The 21,474-nt window shown below is 40.8% G+C and overlaps 1 protein-coding gene across 2 annotated transcripts in view; it reads right to left on the bottom strand.

Annotated features, from left to right (window-relative positions):
- Positions 1 to 4,566: 4,566 nt before the first annotated feature.
- Positions 4,567 to 21,474, bottom strand: part of LOC309852396 (adhesion G protein-coupled receptor E2-like) — a 43,923-nt gene continuing 27,015 nt past the window's right edge. For both annotated transcript variants that reach the window (XM_082708829.1, XM_082708830.1), the window contains exons 10-20: positions 20,876 to 21,053; positions 13,296 to 13,403; positions 12,914 to 13,137; positions 12,533 to 12,712; positions 10,779 to 10,976; positions 10,268 to 10,503; positions 7,727 to 7,793; positions 7,233 to 7,324; positions 6,098 to 6,266; positions 5,904 to 6,014; positions 4,567 to 4,737 (exon numbers count right to left, since the gene is read on the bottom strand). In XM_082708829.1, coding sequence (XP_082564955.1) covers positions 4,687 to 4,737; positions 5,904 to 6,014; positions 6,098 to 6,266; positions 7,233 to 7,324; positions 7,727 to 7,793; positions 10,268 to 10,503; positions 10,779 to 10,976; positions 12,533 to 12,712; positions 12,914 to 13,137; positions 13,296 to 13,403; positions 20,876 to 21,053 — 1,614 coding nt within the window. In that variant the 3' untranslated portion in view covers positions 4,567 to 4,686. The remainder of the gene's footprint in view (positions 4,738 to 5,903; positions 6,015 to 6,097; positions 6,267 to 7,232; positions 7,325 to 7,726; positions 7,794 to 10,267; positions 10,504 to 10,778; positions 10,977 to 12,532; positions 12,713 to 12,913; positions 13,138 to 13,295; positions 13,404 to 20,875; positions 21,054 to 21,474) is intronic.

The following is a 21,474-nucleotide window of genomic DNA, read 5'->3' as shown; positions in this document are numbered from 1 at the left end:
CAGTGGCTTTAACCCACTGAGCCACCCAGGCACCCCATGACTGTGTTTTAATAAAACTTTATTTTTGGAAGTTATGTGATCTTAACATTATGTGATGTTAACATGACATGAAATATTCTTCTTTTGATTTTTTTCACTTGTTTAAAAATGTAGAGACTCGGGGCACCTGGGTGGCTCAGTGGACTAAGGCCTCTGACTTCAGCTCAGGTCGGGATCCCAGAGTCCTGGGATGGAGCCCCGCATCAGGTTTTCTGCTCTGCAGGAGCCTGCCCCCCACCCTGCCCTGCCTGCCTCTCTGAAAACTTGTGGTCTCTGTCAAGTAAATGAATAAAATCTTTTTTTAAAATTTATTTTTTATTTTCAGCATAACAGTATTCATTATTTTTGCATCCCACCCAGTGCTCCATGCAATCCCTACCCTCTATAATACCCACCACCTGGTACCCCAACCTCCCTCCCCCCGCCTCTTCAAACCCCTCAGATTGTTTTTTAGAGTCCATAGTCTCTCATGGTTCACCTCCCCTTCCAATTTCCCCCAACTCCCTTCTCCACTCTAACTCCCCATGTCCTCCATGCTATTTGTTATGCTCCACAAATAAGTGAAACCATATGATAAGGGTATTTACCCCAAAGATACAGATGGAGTGAAAAGAAGGGCCATCTGTACCCCAATGTTTATAGCAGCAATGGCCACGGTCGCCAAACTGTGGAAAGAACCAAGATGCCCTTCAACGGACGAATCTATAAGGAAGATGTGGTCCATATACACTACTGAGTATTATGCCTCCATCAGAAAGGACGAATACCCAACTTTTGTAGCAACATGGACGGGACTGGAAGAGATTATGCTGAGTGAATAAACTTTTTAAAAAAATGTAGAGACTCTTCTTACCTTGTAGGGTGTACAAAGCCAGGCAGTGAGCCAGATTTGGCCCATGAGCTGTAGTTTGTTGAGCTATATCCAGGATGTTCTGGGGAGCTCTTTATCCCACATCAGGCATTTTTTCAAAATATGTTATAAGTACTTATTTTTTTTTTGTATTATGTTAGTTACCATACAGTACATCATTAGTTTTTGATGTAGTGTTCCACATTTCGTTGTTCACGCATAATAACCAGTGCTCTATGTAATCTGTACCCTCCTTAATACCCATTACCAGGCTCCCCTATACCCTGCACCCTTCCTCTCTGAAACCCTGTTTGTTTCCTGGAGCCCATAGTCTCTCATGGTCCACCTCCCCCTTTGATTTTCCCCTCTTCAGTTTTCTCTTCCTTCTCCTAATTTCTTCCATCATATTTCTTATGTTCCACAAATAAGTGAAACCATATGATAATTGACTTTTTATGCTTGACTTATTTCACTCAGCATAATCTCCTCCAGTCCCATCCAAGTTGATATAAAAGTTGGGTATTCATCCTTTCTGATGGCTGGGTAATATTACTTTATGTATGTGGACCACATCTTCTTTATCCAGTCATCTGTTGAAGGGCATCTTGGCTCTTTCTACATTTTGGCTATTGTGGATATTGCTGCTATGAATACTGGAGTGCATGTGGCCCTTTTTTTTCACTACATTTGTATCTTTGGGGTAAATACCCAGTAGTGAAATTGCTGGGTTATAGGGTAGCTCTATTTTTAAGTTTGTGAGGAATCTCCACACTGCACCAACTTGCATTCCCACCAACAGTGTAAGAGGATTCCCCTTTCTCCAAAACTTCTCCAACATTTGTTGTTTCTTGCTTTGCCAATTTTTTAAGTAGCTGACTCTTGATTTCAGTTCAGATCATTATCTGAGCGGTTGTGGGATCAAACCCTGAATTGGGCTCTGAGCTCAGTGTACAGTCTGCTTGTCCCACTCCCTCTGCTTCTGCCCTCCTGTCACAGCTTGTGTGTTTTCTCTCTTTCCCTCTCTCTCTCAAATAAATAAATAAAATCTTAAAAAACATTCATTCACAAAGTTAGTTTTGTGCAGAGGTGAAAGCATTTTATCTGGACATCTAGGAATTTATGAGGGCATATATCTTTATGAATTAATAACGAATTGATATATTTATTGTCTTCTCTGACACCTTTTGTTTATCATTTAAAACATAGAGAGAATTTGGAAAAAACATACAATAAACACTCATATTCTCCATCAAGAGTCAACAATTGTTAACATAGTGCCACATTAAAACACTTTTCTCAATTTATTTCCACACATGGATACATTTTCTTGCTAAAACATGATACTCAGTGGTAGACATCATGACAATTCATTCTTCAATCCTCCTTCAACAAATATTTGAGAATTCAAGAATTGAGAATTCAATATTCTATATAACCACAATACTATTACTATACCGAAGAAAATTAATAAAAATTTCATAATAACTTTCAATGTCTGATACATATTCAAATTATCCTAATTGTCTCGAAAATGTCATGGATAGCTGTTTTTCTGAACCAGAACTTCACTAAAATTGATACTGAATTTGTTTGTAATGTCACTTCCATTTCTTTTTTTAAGTAATGAAATATATTTATATATTTATTTAATTTTCGTCGCTCTCGGCCGGCAAGAACGACACGGAGACACGCGTGGAGGCAAACTTCTTTAATGGCTTCTTTTTATCTTCTTTCCCTTCTGGCGCAGTACAGCACACAGCTCCCGCCGCCCCGCTCGGGCGCCGCCGCCGCCTCCAGGGCCGCGGGCCGGCCCTCGGCGCCCGCCGCCACCGCCGCCGCCGCCGCCATGGTCGGGGCTGCGGCCCCCTCCTGCCCGCGCGGCGCGGCCCGGCTCCCGGCGGGCCCGCGGGCCCCGCGGGGGACCTCCCCTTTACCCTCGGCGCATGCGTTTTTATACAGGCAGTGTTACCCAATCACAATGCAGTGCTTATGCACCTCCCGCGAGAGTGGACCTAAATGAACAGCCAATCATATTCAGTCCCTTACGGCTCTTAGAGTAGGCCTCCTGTACCGGCTCCCCACAAATTTTATTATTTAACTTTATTTTTTCTATGTTCTAAGATTCATTGTTTATGTACCATACCCAGTGCTCCATGCAATATGTGCCCTCCTTGATACCCAGCACCAGGCTTTCATTTCTTTTAATGTAGAGCAGCCTCTAGTCACTTTGTAAAAATGATATTGATTTTAGAAGAGGCCAGGCCAATTGTCTTGTTGAATGCCTGAATTCAGGATTTGCCTGAGGGTTTCTTCATGATGTCATTTAAATTATTTTGTACTCTGTGTTTCATCTATATTGAAAGTTAAGTCTAGAAGGACAGAGACCAGCAAACTTCTTCTATAAAGGGCCAGGTGGCAAATATTTTTAGCTTTGTATCCTTACAGCCTCTGTCACAACTCAACTATGACATTGTAGCATGAAAGCAGCCTAGACAATGAATGTGTTTGGCTGTGTCCCAATAAAAGTTTATTAACAAAAACAGGCAGTTCCCTGCATTTGGCTGGAATGTTATACTTTGCCAATTCACAGCCTAAAGTTTGGATTAGATTTCAATTAGAGTGATTTGCTAATAATTCTTTTTTTTTTTTTTTTTTTTACTAAAAATGGGATGTTGTAACTTCATGACATATCAGGAGATACATAAAGTCGGTTTGCCCACCATTGATGATATTAAGCTTCATCATTAGTTTCAGATGGTGGCTGTCAGATCTCCATGTTGCCAGTGTACACTTTGTCCCTTGTAATTAATTGGTAGTCTGTGAGGTGATTCCTTGAATCTCTGGTCCTAGCCTGTTCTCCAAAGACTTTCACTCAATGTTTTTAGTGGCCACTTATGGGATATTGGAAGAATCATGCTGTTCTAATTATTCAGTGGTCTTTTAAAGCATCACTATGGACTCATGGATAAGTTATTTAAAACATAATCATGTTTCTTTGATGTTCAAATTGATACAGAATTGGTCAGAGGAAGTCCTCAGGAAATTTCTTTTAGGTGTAACTGCTCTGGATTTAGATCTTGCTTAGACTGCATGAAGAGAGTGAAACAATATGTTATCTATAAATAAATCTCACAAAATGTGCAGTAGCCATATATACCTTTTCCCACAACTCAACTTATAAAGATGCAGAGACTCTAGTCCCCTAGCTCTGATTTTATTCTGATGAAACCTTCCCTTCCCACATTTAAAGTCTGTGAAATCAGGAATTGGATCTCCTTGATCTATTCCCAGCAAATACTTTTGGAATGAATAAATTAGTAAGTCTTTAGAAATGGAAAGTGAAGAAGTTGAGGCATTGTATGTATGTATGGGGACCAACTGATCTACTTTGCCTGTAACCAAAGTGTTTCCTGGGATATAATATTTCCAGTACTAAAACCAGGAAAGTCTTGAGCAACTGGGATTAGTTGATTATACTACATGCAGGTGTGTGAATATTAGTTTCCCTCTTATGTCAATTCAGGAAAGTCCTTTGAGGCTGTTTTTCCTTGTTAGATATCATTAACCTGAGGAAGAACTTTTGTAGAAGAGGTTTCTACTGGGGTATTGGGTCATAGCTCCTAATTACACTGGGAGTGAGATGAACATGCACCAGAAAACCAAAAGTCTCCAGCAGCTGAATATCAAATATTTACTGCTTATTTTCTCTTACAAGTGGTGCCAAGAAGAGTTATTTGTGATAAACATGAAAAAGCATCTTTTATACTCTGACCAAAGGATGGCAGCCAGCATTTTCTTCATTTTCTAAGAGACAAGTTCTTCAGGCTTAGTTGTTCATTATAATTCTCCTAAGAAGGAAGGTATAAACATGATTTTGTATTAGAAGGTGCATGGTGTGCACAGAAAACTACAAAATATTATTGGAAGAAGTCTAAGAAGAGAAATGGTTTTGTAAATCTGAACATACAAATTCTTGGTACAATTCACATTGCCAGGATCTCTCCTCTGCCTTCTGTGACTCTCTAGTGAGGTTTGCAGGGTTTGTGTATTTGGAAATACTAGGAATGAAAGCAGACTTTGAAAAAAGTTTCCAATCCATCCTAGTATTTATTTCACTTGACTTTTGTGACTATATTTACACATTTTTTTGTTTGTCATACACAGGGCTGGTGTGGAATGATGACGGATAAAGGATGTGCAGTGACTACGTGTAGCGTGTGCATGAGGGGTACAGATCTTTATTCCTGATTACTTGGTCGATAACAACATTATTCTCTGCTTATAATTATTTTGTATCATGTTACTAAGTACATTTAATATACACTATGGAGTATTATGCCTCCATCAGAAAGGATGAATCCCCAACTTTTGTAGCAACATGGACGGAACTTGAAGAGATTATGCTGAGTGAAATAAGTCAAGCAGAGAGAGTCAATTATCATATGGTTTCACTTATTTGTGGAGCATAACAAATAGCATGGAAGACATGGGGAGTTAGAGAGGAGAAGGGAGTTGGGGTAAATTGGAAGGGGAGGTGAATCATGAGAGACTATGGACTCTGAAAAACAATCTGAGGGGTTTGAAGTGGTGGGGGGGTGGGAGGTTGGGATACCAGGTGGTGGGTATTATAGAGGGCAGGGGTTGCATGGAGCACTGGGTGTGGTGAAAAATAATGAGTACTGTTATGCTGAAAATAAATAAATTAATAGAAAAAATTTAAAAAATAAAAAAAATTAAAAAGGGGATGCACCCATGTCACACTAAGTGATGCTGTACATTGTGGAGAAAGAGGACAGTCTTGTGCAAGGGTTAACATGAGCATAGAAAGTGAGTGAAAGTATAGGAAGACCCCTTTTCAAGATAGGGAAGTGCCTTCAAGTGAGTTCAGGTGAAAACCAAGTGTAAGTCATCATAGAGCATCTCCTGATGTATACCCAGGTTATCAGTGAAGTAGGCATGAGCTTCTCAAGAGGACTGGTTAGCGAAGTGCTCTGGGAACACTGGATAATCTTACCATATTGTGTTTGGAGTCATCAGACATGGTCCCACTTGAAAGAGTGTACTTTTCAGACTCAGCTTTGGTTTTTCCGACCCCTTTGAACCATTTCTTGTATTGTTCCCGGACCTGTAGAGACGAAACATGCTTGGGTCAGCTCACTGAAGGGAGTGAGCATAGGAAGGGTCCTGGGCGGGAATGAGCAGTAGTACCTGCTGGTTCAGGATGCAGTATACCAGGAAGATGAAGATGCCCTGCAGGCCGTTGATGATAGTGAAGAGGTAAGCCATGACATGGGCAGCTGGACCCACCTGAAGGATGCCCAGACACCATGTACAGCCCAAGATGAGCAGCTGAGCTGTGGCTTTAAATGTTAGCATCCTGGGTAGGAGGAGGAAGGAGGTCAGGATGCATCCAGAGCAACACAACCAGGTCTGGTTTCATGTCCACTCCATGATGCTTCTGACTGAATTGTGATCAACTTTGACCTTTATTGTCAATGATTCCCTAAAGAGAAACACTATTTGGGTCTAGGATGGCATTTGACTCGGACTGAGGATAATGGTGACACTCAAAAATGTGAGTTTTGAAAAGATCCTGATGTTTCATGAAGATCCCTAATTTTGTTCAACTGACATTACCGAGATTATTCTATGCACCTGGCTCCAGGCTGGGGCTAGGGCATTCAAAAGAACAAAGAACAAGACCTCTGTTCTTACAGACCTTAAAATCTGGTGGAAAGACAAGAATAAATGATCACTTATAACATTTGCAAAGTGAGGTACTTCTTTCCATCCAGGGCTGACCCTCTCCATGAACTGAGCCAGGGTATGCTTTGCCCGGAATTGAGGCCATTGATTCTGTGTAAAGTTGAGGAAAGCAAAGGACATCCCCAAACTCTTAGAGGATGTGATATGTGGAAGATGAAACCGAGTTCACCAGGTGCAAGAGAAGGGGGAAAGCAGAGGGCAGAGCATGCATGAAGGCGTGAGCATGGTGGGGGTGTGCTGGTTCCGAAAACTGTTATGTGATTTCCTGAGTGTGTTATAAAGATATGAATTTTCACAGGATATTTTTCATAGATCTCTGATAGCAATCTCTGCTTGTCAGAACAAAGTCGTTTCTCTCTGCAGCTGAAGTAGTTTGTTGTTGAGGGTATGCACAGATGGAATGTTTTTGGTATGGGTGTCAGCAGCAAACCACAGAATCTGAGCTGGCTGCTAAGGAGGGTTGCTGCCCTTTTATCTTCCTGTCCCTCAGGAGTCCTGTGAAGGGACACCAGAGCCCTGGAGGCGTGAGGACAATGTTCTGTCTGGGGTATGGTGTGATCCTGTGACCCATCCTTACCTTGTGTTCTGGAGGGTGGACACGTTGCTGTTGAGTGAGGAGAGCTTGTTTTTCACAATCCAGAAGGTCATCAGAAAGAAAACCAAATTAATCTGCAGAAAACCCATAGGCATTTAACTACACATTTAGAAAACCTTCGTCCTAGCTCATCCAGCTGCTAATGTGGGAGGGAAGAAGCCTTTGTGTTTCATAACAGTCCTAGAGAAGCAGAATAAACACTCCCTAAATCAGGCCCATGTTTATCCTGTAACTTCAGTGACCACTTCAATTCAGTTTGCATGGGAATTCCAAATTTTATCACTGAAAGTGCTACGTCTCAGGAAACACCTGATTCCTGGTTTTACAGTGGGAATTCCCACCTCCTGGGAGCCCCTCATCTGTCCTGGGCCGACTGGAATGATTGCTCACCCTGCCTTTCACCCTCCCGATACACCTGGTCTTTGAATGACCCTCAGCTGGGCAAGTGGGCTGCTCTGATGTCATCCATTACTCACAGAGAAGATGGTGCAGACAGGGCCAAGGAAGGTCCATATGAATCCTTTGTTTGTGTGGAGCCAGCATCTAAGAGAAAGATGGGAAGAGATTCAAGAAAATATTGGATTTCCTGGATAAAAGATTTATAAATAAGCACCCCCAATGTTCCCTCCTGCCTTCTTCATCATTATTATTATTGCTTTTTTTTTTTTGGTGTGTAAACATTTAACATACCCTCCTAGTCAATTTTTTTTAAAGATTTTATTTATTTATCAGAGAGAGAGAGGGGGAGAAAGCGAGCACAGGCACACAGAATGGCAGGCAGAGGCAGAGGGAGAAGCAGGCTTCCTGCTGAGCAAGGAGCCCGATGTGGGACTCGATCCCAGGATGCTGGGATCATGACCTGAGCCGAAGGCAGCTGCTTAACCAACTGAGCCACCCAGGCGTCCCTCTCCTAGTCAATTTTAAGTATGCAATACTTAACTATTGTTAGGGAAAACCACTATGTGATATAGATCTCCTAGACTTACTTATTTTGAAGAACTACAACTTTGTATATGCCTTTGATGGTGGCAATAGTTTCATGAGTATTAGCCACAAACTTAACAGGTTGTGTACACTAATTACATACAGTGTTTTACATGTCAGTCACACCTTAATAAAGTGGTCTTTTAAAAAAGATAAGTTCCTTTAAAAAATTCTTCCTCTGTCTTGGCACCCAGACATACTAGCAAAAATAAATATAATTTAAAAAAAGAAAATAGCAGTATTGACATAAATTAATTTATGGGTTTTTTAGGTAAGTATTGAGTGTCTCCTCTGTATCAGGGTCTGTGCTTGGCTCTAAGATTGGCTGGGATTAGGGTGGGGTGGTCTCAGTCCTCAGGAAGACATCAGCGAGGTGGGAAAGTCAACAATTAGTAGACAAAATCAAGGTAATTAATTTTATGATCAAGTATGAAGAGCTATGAGGATATGTAGCTGGATCCATAACTTAGTCTGGGGTATAGGAGATCCAGATAGTCAGGAAGCATTTCTCTGAAAGAACTGAATTGTATTTAAGGTGAAATATGAGTGATGAATGAGTATGGACAGGTGAAAATTTTGGACCATGCAAGAAGTGAGTGAAAAATCCCAAATTAGACAAAACAGTGAGCCTGCTCCAGCCTTAAGGCTCATGTGTGTTACATAACTTATGGAGACAGGTACTCACACACTCACAGATGAGGCATCTCAAGGCCACACTGAGAGCAAGGACAGAGCTGGACTTTATCCCCAGTGAGATGGGAGGTGTAAAGATGGAGAAAGGGTCAGATGGACCCAGCGGGAAGCATCAAAGTGTAGCTTTGAAGGTAGGTGTTGGCAAAGCAGGCAGCTGCCACTTCCTCTTGAAACTGGGTTTTATTGGAACACACGCTCATCCCTCCCAAAGTGTCTATGGCCTTGTTTATGCTCTGAGGACAGAGCTGAGTAATTGCTGCAGAGATCATAGGACCCACAAAGCTGGAAATATTGATTACCTGGCCATTTATGGAAAAAGTTTGCTAACCTTTATGCTTAACTCCCTAGGGAGGCCAGATGGCCAGGGCTCGCTGATGCAGCTGAGCTCTCGTGTCATCAGGATAGGCACACAGTGTGAGTTCCAGACTGGATGTGACCCCAGTTCTGCCACAAACCAGCTGTGTGACCTCAACCATGTTAGTTAATCTCCTTGTGCCTCAGTTTCTCATCTGTCTTGTGGCCCAATACCAGTTTCTACTGCACAGGTTGTTGTTGATTTGAGCTGACATATGAAAAATATTTAGAACAGTGATTGTGTATCAGAAGTGATTTCTATATCTTGGCTGTTTTTGCAGTTATTTTGTCACCCAAATGACCCTCTGTTAAAATTAGGATAGAAAAGTTTACACAAATCAGTGCCATCTCGTCATTTCAGTTTTTCTTTCTAGATTTAAAACTGTCCCCTCAGTTAACACAATGAATACTATATTAATATGTATTTACTAATGCACAAGATGTTATTTATATTACAGACTATAGTCATTAATATAATTTAGTTATTTATGTAATATACACTTAATATTTAAAATAATTATATCTGAAAGATTAAAAAGTCACCTCATTTATCTTAACTAGATCAATTAGTAATTATTAAACATCATTAATATTATATTAGTGTATAGTTAATAACATAATGCATGATATTATTTACACATTTTATAGTTAACATTTAAAACAATTATATCTTAATGATTTAAGAATGATCCTGGTGCTGGGTATTATGGAGAGCACATATTGCATGGAGCACCACATATGGTGCATAAACAATGAATTCTGGAACACTGAAAAGAAATTAAAAAAAATAAAAGATTATACTCCCAAACTAAAAAAAAAAAAAAAAAAAGAGCAGTTTAAGGAACACGATCTTCTACCAGGTAGATGTCCTTGGAGTGGTCACTGACTTTTCTGTCTATCATGTTCTGGTGGAATTAAATATCTATTGGTTCTATGATGGCCATGGTCATGCTGGAGAAGATGAGGATGTGGGAATTTGTGTTTACCGGGTGGGTGTTCCATACAGGTGAGGCCTAGATGCAGCAGAAATGGCCACAATTATAGCTGGGACTCCATAGCCCACAGGGAACATGAACTTCTTCATGATACTGCTCGCACTGGAGTAGTTGACCACCGTCAGGTTACGTGCAGTGAGGAAGAGATTCAGACCCTCCAGCAGCATCCAGGTGAAGGAGGCCAGGTAGAGATAGTGTAGGGCACCTGCAATGATGGCACACAGCACCTGGGGGAGGAGAATGGTGTCACCAGGAAGGATCATCAAGGAGGAAGGTGACCCCAGGACCTATCCCATACTTTGCCATGAAGGAACTCTCAAGTATATGGTCAAGTTGTCAGAAGAGGGTTTGTCTTCTAGTTAATTAGTCGATGTGAAATAGGCTACGTACCCTCTAACCTCCCCAGAACCCAATGTCATTTTATTAAGGTGTCAGTGCAGCATGGCTCCATGAACTGAGAACCCCTGGGTCAGCAGGAGCTCCTCTGTGACAGTGTCAGTACCTTGATCTCAGTCCGGTCAATGGCCATGAGGAAGAGCAGGTGGGCCAAGAAGAGGCAGATTGAGAGCTGCAGGTGGAGGGAGGTGCTGGTGTTCTGGATGGTTTTGCACAGTAGGAAGGTGAGGGCTGCCAGGAGGAGGCAGAGCAGAGAGAGGCCCAGCCCCAGGTACGTGATCACAGCCAGCCAGGTATCCTTCTCCTGGGATCCAGCAAAGAGAAGCAAAAAGGAAATTACAGTCACATTTTCCTAAATCTTCCATCTAAAATTTTTAAATTTAATTTTAATTCTTGCTGTAGCCAAATGAGGAAAGAAGGAGGTAGGTAAATATGTTATGTTATTGGATAAATTCCTATAGGTTTAGAATGCTAGAATTTTATGGAAATATGAATTGATTAACTCAGACCTTGGAAGATTTGAGGAATGAGTCCTTACTTAAGACAGAACCCAGGGGGGCACCTGAGTGGCTCAGTGGGTTAAAGCCTCTGCTTTAAAAAGGGTTCTGGGATTGAGCCCCACATTGGGTTCTCTGCTCAGCAGTGAGCCTGCTTCCTCCTCTCTCTGCCTGAAAAAGATCTGTCAAATAAAGAAATAAAATCTTCACTTATTTGTGGAGCATAACAAAGAGCATGGAGGACATGGGGAGTTAGAGAGGAGAAGGGAGTTGGGGGAAATTGGAAGGGGAGGTGAACCATGAGAGACTATGGACTCTGAAAAACAATCTGAGGGGTCTGAAGTGGCAGGGGGAGGGTGGGAGGTTGGTGGAACCAGGTGGTGGGTATTATAGAGGGCATGGATTGCATGGAGCACTGGGTGGGATGCAAAAATAATGAATACTGTTATGCTGAAAATAAAAAATAAATTAAAAAAAGAAATAAAATCTTAAAATCTTAAAAAAAAAAAGACAGAACCCAGGAACTCACAAGGGTTTATTTTACTTTACATATCAGGTAAGGAAGTCTTTGATGTGGTGATCCAGAGAAAGTAACTCAACTGGCTAAGGGAGCAGGCAAACATAGTTCCTAACTCACCTGTACTCACTGGCTTTCTTGGCCCCTTTGCCTCTGCTATCACCAAATCTTAGTTTCTACAGCTCCTAAGAGCCACTTTCTACAGACTTCCTGTCCTGAAGATCCCTGTGGTAAGCAGAAATCTAATTTGTCAATAACAGGTGTACACACACTTTCTTCTGGATTTTCAGTTAAATGCCATTTTAGGTGCTGCTGTGAAGGGATTATGCTGATGGAATTCAGATCCTATGTCTCTGAGAGGGAGTTTATTGTGAGTGGGCCTGGTCTAATCAAGTTACCTCTTAAAAGCTCTGGGCTCTTGGAGAAAAATGAGTTGAAGTTTGAGAGCAGTTGTGGTAAGGGAGCTCCTCCTACTCATCTCTGAATAGAAATGCTGAGATGCCATGTGAGAGCTGCTGGAGGAGGAATGCATGCAGCCCCAAAGAGCTGAGCAAGTCCACTGCTCACAGCTACCCAGAAAGTGGAACCCCAGCCCTATAACTGCAGAGAACTGAATCCTTGTCAATGATCAGGGAGCTCCCAGGAGGACCCTGAGTCACCAAGGACAATGCAACTCTGGTCAATTTCAGGCTTATAAGACTAAGAATAGACAACTCAGGCCCACCATACCCAAGATGCCCCAAAGAAACCACAGATACAAGTTTCTGTTTATTTAAAGCCCCTACATATGAGGAAACGTGTTACAGAGCAATAGGCATGGAATGCAGCCCCTTCCAGGGCTCTCACCTGCACATCATAGTAGGCCATGAGGACAGCAAAGCTGCTGAGATGGGTGCACTGGCAGGTGGTACTGGTCTCTTCAGTGGTCACTATCCTGCATCCTGTGGTGGACCAATGACCATATCCATCCAGACTGTGCTCCCAGAAGACGCAGAACACATTTTGCTTTGGCCCAGTGGTCACTGACTGCAGGAAGAGAATGTAGGTAGGAACTGGTGGTTCTGGTGTTCGGAAATGCTTATCCAAAGCTGGCTTGCAAAGGGCTTTCCTGAGGAATGATGCATCCATGGGGCAACCTCCTGAAACCTCAAGATTGAGCTAGGCAGTAAGGCTGTGCCCAGGACCTAGGCTCATTCCACACCCACAGCCTATCTCATCAACACTCACATGGTGAGAGAAGATGAAGGTGATGGGGGAGCTGAGGTTTTGGGTGTCCTTGTTGTTCATAAAGGCAGAGATGACATCTGAGAGCAGAACTGAGGAGGCTTCTGGCAACACGCCCTTGTGTGCCCCATGCAGAACTGCCTGTTTCTCAGGCTCCAGGACTAGGGGGGCCTCCACCAGCAACTTGGCCATCCCCGGAATGGAGACGAGACCCACCACAGAAGGACCTGCAGGATGAGGCCAATATTGATACCTTGGGGTGCCAATAGGGCCCCTTCCTCCTCAGATGTACTCTTTATGGCTCCACTACACCCCCATTTCCTTTTAATTTTCAGTTTCCTGTTTGTCACATCCTTGGGCATCTTCCTCCCATTTCAGCCATTACCTGAGTCCTCAGATTCATGCACCACATCCCAGTTCAGCATCATCGTCACCTGATTGTGACTCAAGATGACAGTTTTATCTCCTTGCTCCCGCACCTTCAGGGACAGGTCTATGAGATTTCAGAGTTGTGTAAGGGAGTTAGATTAGTATTTGTGACAGTAGTGGTTGATATAATACCATTCTATGTGTGTATATATGATGTATGTATAAAAATATTTTATATATTACCTAAATCTATAATATAAATACTTTATATGTAATATAAATACATACAGAAGTCATAGTATAAAATACTATAAAATTTTAAAATATATTTTATAAATATAAAAGTCATAGTATAAAATATAATGTTGAATATTATATAATTTATAGAATGCACATATAATATATGCATATAATATAACATATGAATGTTCTAGATCTAATATATAATATATTAATAATAGTATTATTTGACACACATAATAACAATATTGCACATATTTAGTATACATAATAATTTTATATATGTGTAAAATTTGAATTTATCAAGGGTTAGAATATTATCAGCAATTATTCAACAGTAGATTAGATAACCTAGAAGAAATGAGAAAATTCCTAAACAGTCACAAAAATTACTAAAACTGACTTTTTAAAAAATTTCTTTTCAGTGTAACAGTATTCATTGTTTTTGTACCACACCCAGTGCTCCATGTATTATGTACCCTTCTTAATACCCACCACCTGGCTCCCCCAAACTGACTTTTTAAAAATTAAGTTTAGTTAGCCAACATATCATAACATGTCATTAGTAAAACTGACTTTAGAAGAAGCAGAAAATCAGGACAGACCTGCAGTAGGTAGAGGCATTGAGTTGTTTATCAAAAACCTTGGAAGGGGAGGTGAACCACGAGAGACTATGGACTCTGAAACAATTTGAGGGTTTTGAAGGGGCTGGGGGTGGGAGGTTGGGGGAACCAGGTGGTGGGTATTAGAGAGGGCACGGATTGCATGGAGCATTGGGTGTGGTGCAAAAACAATGGATACGGTTACGCTGAAAAGAAAGAAAGAAACAAACAAACAAAACCCTTCCCTGAACAAAAAGCTCAGGTCAGTTGGTTTTGTTGCTGAATTTCATTTAAGGATGATATCCATTTAAAAGACTAATCCTCTGTAAACTGCTCCATAAAGTAAAATAAAAATAGGATGAAATACTACCTAAATAATTCTATGAGGCCACCATTACCCTGCAAACAAAACTAGATAATGATATCACAAGAAAAAAACAACAACAACTATAGACCAAATTTTTAGGAACATAGATGCCAAAAGAATATGGAATAATTTTATTCAAGGGTGCTCAAGACTTGTTCATAGAAAACTGTTAACTGTGTTTATGGATGGGCGACTCAATATAGTTATGATGGCAATGGTCCCTGCAGAGATCTACAGAATCAGTGCAATCCCTATCAGGATTCCAAAGCAATTTTAGATATTTAAGTTCTCGCGGAAATGGAAAAGCTCAACCTAAAATTCACAGGGCATTGCAAATACCCAAATAGTATCTTGAAGATGAAAAAAAAAGTGCATGGAGCACTGGGTGTGGTGAAAAAAATAATGAATACTGTTTTTCTGAAAATAAATCAATTTAATAAAAAAAAAGTTGAAGCACTTAATCTCCTAATTTCAAAACTGACTACCAACCTACAATAATCAGAACAGGAGGGCATTGGCATAAGGATTGGCATACAGATCAGTAAAATAGAGTTTAAAGTCCAGAAACAAATCCGTACATCTATGGTTAATTAATTTCCAAAAACTGGTGTCAAGACCCTTCAGTGGAAAAAGAAAAGTGTCTATAACAAATGGTCCTGACACATCGGGCTATCAACACAAAAGAAGGAAGCTGGAAACCTATCTCACACAATACACAAAAATTAGTTCAAAACAGGTCAAAGACCTACATTAACATTTTTTTTAACTGGGTATTCACCCCAAAGATAGAGATGTAGTGAAAAGAAAGGCCATCTGTACCCCAATGTTCATAGCAGCAATGGCCACGGTCGCCAAACTGTGGAAAGAACCAAGATGCCCTTCAAAGAACAAATGTATAAGGAAGAGGTGGTGCATATACACTATGTAGTATTATGCCTCCTTCAGAAAGGACGAATACCCAACTTTTGTAACAACATGGACGGGCCTGGAAGAGATTATGCTGAGTGAAATAAGTCAAGCAGAGAGAGTCAATTGTCATATGGTTTCACTTATTTGTGGAGCATAATAAATAACATGGAGGGCATGGGGAGATGGAGAGGAGAAGGGAGTTGGGGGAAATTGGAGGGGGAGACAAACCCTGAGAGACTATGGATTCTGAAAAACAATCTGAGGGTTTTGGCGGGATCTGGGATGGGAGGTTGGGTGAGCTTGGTGGTGGGTATTATGGAGGGCACATATTGCATGGAACACTGGGTATGGTACATAAACAATGAATTCCAGTACACTGAAAAGAAATTTTAAAAATAAATAAAAATTAAAAGTTTTTTTTAGAATTTATTTTATTTTATTTTAAATTAAAATTCAATTAACATACACTGTGTTAGTTTCAGCAGTAGAATTTAGTGATTCATCAGTTGTTTGTAATACCCAGTTCTCATTACATCAAGTACCCTCTCTAATGCCCATCATCCAGTTATCCCATCAAAAAATAAATAAAGAGTTGGGGGAAATTGGAAGGGGAGGTGAATCATGAGAGACTATGGACTCTGAAAAACAATTTGAGGGGTTTGAAGTGGCGGGGGAGTGGGAGGTTGGAGTACCAGGTGGTGGGTATTATAGAGGGCATGGATTGTATGGAGCACTGGGTGTGGTGAAAAAATAATGAATACTGTTATGCTGAAAATAAATAAAAAATAAATAAAAATTAAACAAAAACATGTGAACCAATATTCATAGTAGGATTATTCTCAACAATCAGAAGGTGGCAATAAGCTAAATGTCCATCAGTGGATGAAGGGTGGAATAAAAGGTGCTGCATCCATATGCAATGGAATATTATACAGCCATAAGAATAACAAAACACCTATAGATGCTACAACATGGATAAGCCTTGAAAACATGATGCTAGGTGGAAGAAGACACATATTAAGCAACGCAGTGTATGAGTCTCTCCATATGAAATGTCCAGAATAGGCACATCCATAGAGACAGAAAACAAACCAGTGATGTATAGGGGCTGGGAGAGGGGAGGAATGAAGAATGACTCCTGAGCAGGGGTACAATATTTACTGCAAGGGTGATGAAAATATTTTAGAAATAGAGGCAATGATTGCAACTCTGTGAATATATTAAATGTCACTGAATGGGGGCACCTGCGTGGCTCAGGGGGATGAGCATTGGACTCTTGGTTTTGTTCAGGTGATGATGTCAAGGTCATGGGATTGAGCCCTGCCTTGGGCTTGTGCTCAGGGGGAGTTTGCTTGAGGTTTCTCTCTCCCTCTTCCTCAGCCCCTCCACTCTGCTCTTACTCTCTCTCTTTATAAAATCAATCAATCAATCAATCAATCAATCTTAGAAAAATAAATGCCACTGCATAGTATGCTTTGCTTAAAATGGATTTTTGCTTAAAAAGAATTTTATGGTACATGAATTTTACCTGAAATAAAACAAATAAAACACTTAAATATCAGATAATATTAAATTCATATTATTCCTAATTAAATAAATTATTTTCTTGGGAAGCCATTTCTATTTTATCTTAAATTCTTATTTATCATCAATTCCTCTGTTAATAATTTATTTTTTATTAACATGTATATTATTTATAGTTTTATTCATTTCTTTTTTAATTTTAATTTTTTTCAGTGTTCCAAGATTCATTGCTTATGCACCACACCCAGTGCTCCATGCAATATGAGCCCTCCTTAATACTTACCACCAGTGTCACCCAACCCCTCACCCCCTCCCTTCCAAAACCCTCAGTTTGTTTCTCAGAGTCCATAGTCTCTTATATTTCATCTCCCCCTCTGACTTCTTTCTTTTTTTTTCTTTTTTTAAATTTTTTATTTAAATTTTTATTTAAATATTTATTTATTTATTTATTATTTAAAATTTTTATTTAAATTTTTTTTATTTATTTGACAGAGAGATCACAGCAGACAGAGAGAGAGAGAGGGAAGCAGGCTCCCCGCCAAGCAGAGAGCCCGATGTGGGACTCGATCCCAAGACCCTGAGATCATGACCTGAGCCGAAGGCAGTGGCTTAACCCACTGAGCCACCCAGGTACCCCTCCCCCTCTGATTCCCCCCAATTCACTTTTCCTCTCATTCTCCTAATGTCCTCCATGTTATTCCTTATGCTCCACAAGTTAAACGAAGCCATATGACTTCACTTAATTGACTTCACTTAATTGACTCTCTCTGCTTGACTTATTATACTCAGTATAATCTCCAGTCCCGATGTTTGATACAAAAGTTGGGTATTTATCCTTTCTGATGGAGGCATAATATTCCATTGTATATATGGACCATATCTTAATTATCTGTCTGTTGAAGGGCATCTTGGTTCTTTCCACAGTTTGGTGACCGTGGCCACTGCTGCTATGAACATTGGAGTACAGATGTTCTTTTTACTACATCTGTATTTGGGGTAAATATCCAGTAGTGCAATTGCAGGGTCATAGGGTAGCTCAATTTTTTTAATTTCTTAGGAATATCCACACTGTTTTCCAAAGTGGTGCACCAACTTGCATTCCCACCAATAGTGTAAGAGGGTTCCCCCTTCTCCACATTCTGTCTAACAGTTGTTGTTTCCTGTTCTGAAAATTTTGGCTGTTCTAACTGGGGTATGGTGGTATCCCAATGAGGTTTTGATTTGAATATCCCTAATGTAAGGTAGTATCTCAATGAGCAAGACAGGAAACAACATGTGTTGGAGAGGATGTGGAGAAAGGGGAACCCTCTTACACTGTTGGTGGGAATGCAAGTTGGTCCAGCCACTTTGGAGAACAGTGTGGAGATTCCTCAAGAAATTAAAAATAGAGCTTCTCTATGACCCTGAAATTGCTGGGTATTTACCCCAAAGATACAGATGTAGTGAAAAGAAGGGCCATCTGTACCCAATGTTTATAGCAGCAATGGCCACGGTCACCAAACTGTGGAAAGAACCAAGATGCCCTTCAACGGACAAATGGATAAGGAAAATGTGGTCCATATACACTATGGAGTATTATGTCTCCATCAGAAAGGATGAATACCCAACTTTTGTAGCAACATGGAACGGGACTGGAAAAGATTATGCTGAGTGAAATAAGTCAAGCAGAGAGAGTCAATTATCATATGGTTTCACTTATTTGTGGAGCATAACAAATAGCATGGAGGACATACGGAGTTAGAGAGGGGAAGGGAGTTGAGGGAAATTGGAAGGGGAGGTGAACCATGAGAGACTGTGGACTCTGAAAAACAATCTGAGGGTTTTGAAGGGGCGGGGGATGGGAGGTTGGGGAACCAGGTGGTGGTTATTAGAGAGGGCACGGATTGCATGGAGCACTGGGTGTGGTGCAAAAACAATGAATACTGTTATGCTGAAAATAAATAAAAAAAATTAAAAAAAAAGAATATCCCTGATAGCTAATGATGATGAAGATTTTTACATGTGTCTGATAGCCATTTGTATGTCTTCTTTGGAGAAGTGTCTGTTCATGTCTTCTGCCCATTTTTTGACATGATTATCGGTTTTGTGTGTGTTGAGTTGGAGGAGATCTTTATAGATCTTGAATACCAGCCCTTTCTCTGTAGTGTTATTTGTGAATATCTTCTCCCATTCTGTGGGTTGCCTCTTTGTTTTGTTGGCTGTTCTGTTTGCTGTGTAGAAGCTTTTGATCTTGATGAATTCCCAAAAGTTTTTTGCTTTGGTTTCCTTTGCCTTTAGAGACATGTCATGAAAGAAGTTGCTGTGGCCGATGCCAAAGAGGTTACTGCCTATGTTCTCCTCTGGGATTTTGATAGATTTCTCCCTCATGTTGAGGTCTTTCATTCATTTTGAGTTCAACTTTGTGAATGGTTTAAGAGAATGGTCGAGTTTCATTCTTCTATACATAAGTATCTAATTTTCTTAGCACCATTTTTTCCCCAAAGATTTTTGCTAATTTATTTGACAGAGAGAGATCACAAGTAGGCAGAGAGAGAGAGAGAGGGAAGCAGGCTTCCCGCTGAGCAGAAAGCCTGATGCAGGACTTGATCCCAGGACCCCGAGATCATGACCCAAGCCGAAGGCAGCGGCTTAACCCATTGAGCCTCCCAGGTGTCCCATCCCAGCACCATTTATTGAAGAGACTGTCTTTTCCCCACTGGATATTTTTTCCTGCTTTGTTGATTATTTGAGCATAGATATTCATTTCTTGTTTTGTTGAGATACAATTGACATTAGTTTCATGTTTACAACATAATGATTACTTATTTATTTATATTGCAAAATGATCACCATAGGAAGCCTAGTTAATTTCTGGCACCACAGTTAAAAATTATTTTTCCTGAGATGAGAACTTCCAAGATTTAAATTTTTTTATTAACATATAATATATTATTTACCCCAGGTGTACAGGTCTGTGATTCACCAGGCTTACACATTTCACAGCACTCACCATAGCACAGACTCTCCCTAATGTCCATAACAAAGCCACCCTATCCCTACGCTTTCACTCCCAACAGCTCTCAGTTTGTTTTGTGAGATTAAGAGTCTCTTATGGTTTGCCTCCTTCCTGAATCTTGTTTAAATTTTTCCTTTCCTACCCCCCTCTATCCCCCCACTCTGCCTCTCAAATTTCTCATATCACAGAGATTATATGATAATTGCCTTTATCTGATTGACATTTCACTCAGCATAACACCCTCTAGTTCCTTTCATGTCATTTCAAATGGCAAGATTTCATTTCTTTTCATGGCTGCATAGTATTCCATTGCATATATATACACCACATCTTCTTTATCCATTCATCTGTTGATGGACGTCTAGACTCTTTCCATAGTTTGGCTATTGTGGACATTGCTGCTATAAACGTTTGGGTGCATGTGCCCATTCAGATCACTACATTTATATCTTTAGGGTAAGTACCCAGTAGTGCGATTGCTGGGTCATAGGGTAGCTCTATTTTCAACTTTTTGATCAAGATTTACTCTTGTAGCAACTTTGAAATATGTAACAGAGTATTATTTACTATAGTCACAAGGCACCTTACATACCATCACTTATTTATTTTATATCTTTGACCCCCTTCACCTATTTAGCCTACTGACCTACCCCCACACACCTCACAAGCACCCCTCTAACCCCAATCTATGGCAACCACCAGTCTGTGCCTATGAGCTCCAGTTTGTGTTTTATTTATTCATTTTTTTAAGATTCCACATATAAGTGAGATCACCCAGAATTTGTCCTTCTCTGACTTATTTTACTTAGCATAATTTATTCATTTCTTTTTACCACTTATTTTAATTTGTTTATGATTATAATACTGAGATACAAGCATGGTCACACATTCCATTGAGTCTGGGGAACAAATGTGGGAGAACAGGCAGAGCAGAGCTTGGGGCAGACCCCAGTACTTACCTGTGCCTGCAGATGCATTGAAGGTCAATGTCCCATTGGGCAGGGCCTGGCTTAGGTTACTCAGCACATTCTCCAGGCCAGCGAGCAGGTTTGTGGCCACACAGTGTTGCTTTGAGCGGGGCAGGGCCTCCAGGTCTTCAGGGGTCTGCAGCAGCTCATCCACACCCTGTACGACATCCTGGGGGAAAGCAGACACAGAAGTAGTGCATCATGGGCCAGAAAGACTGAATGAATAGGCTGTCCACTTAGCCTCAAAGTAAAGGTCCTAGAGACTATCTGTTTGGGGGAAAAGGTGGCACTGTTTGGGGTTTCCTGGGATTGTCCCTGGAATCCAGCCACTCATGGCCAATCCTTTTCATGAATGCCAAGGATGACATAAATCCAATTTCCAGAAAAGTAAGATGAAAGGTTGTTAGTAGGTGCAGGTGGGTGTCTAACAGTGAGTACAAATACCTGGATGTCTGCTCTTCCCACCCACCCCAGGAGAGGAGTGCCTCAGGGAGGTCACCATTGTGTTGGGGGGGGGGGCTCTTTCCACACCAAGGCTCTCCTGGGCCTTCATGAGATGCCTCCAATTGTCTCCCCTGGATTCTGACCTT

This window comes from Mustela nivalis, assembly GCF_964662115.1.
Source record: "Mustela nivalis genome assembly, chromosome: 1".
NCBI classification, from domain to species: Eukaryota; Metazoa; Chordata; class Mammalia; order Carnivora; family Mustelidae; genus Mustela; species Mustela nivalis.
This window is presented reverse-complemented; position numbering and strand designations above follow the sequence as displayed.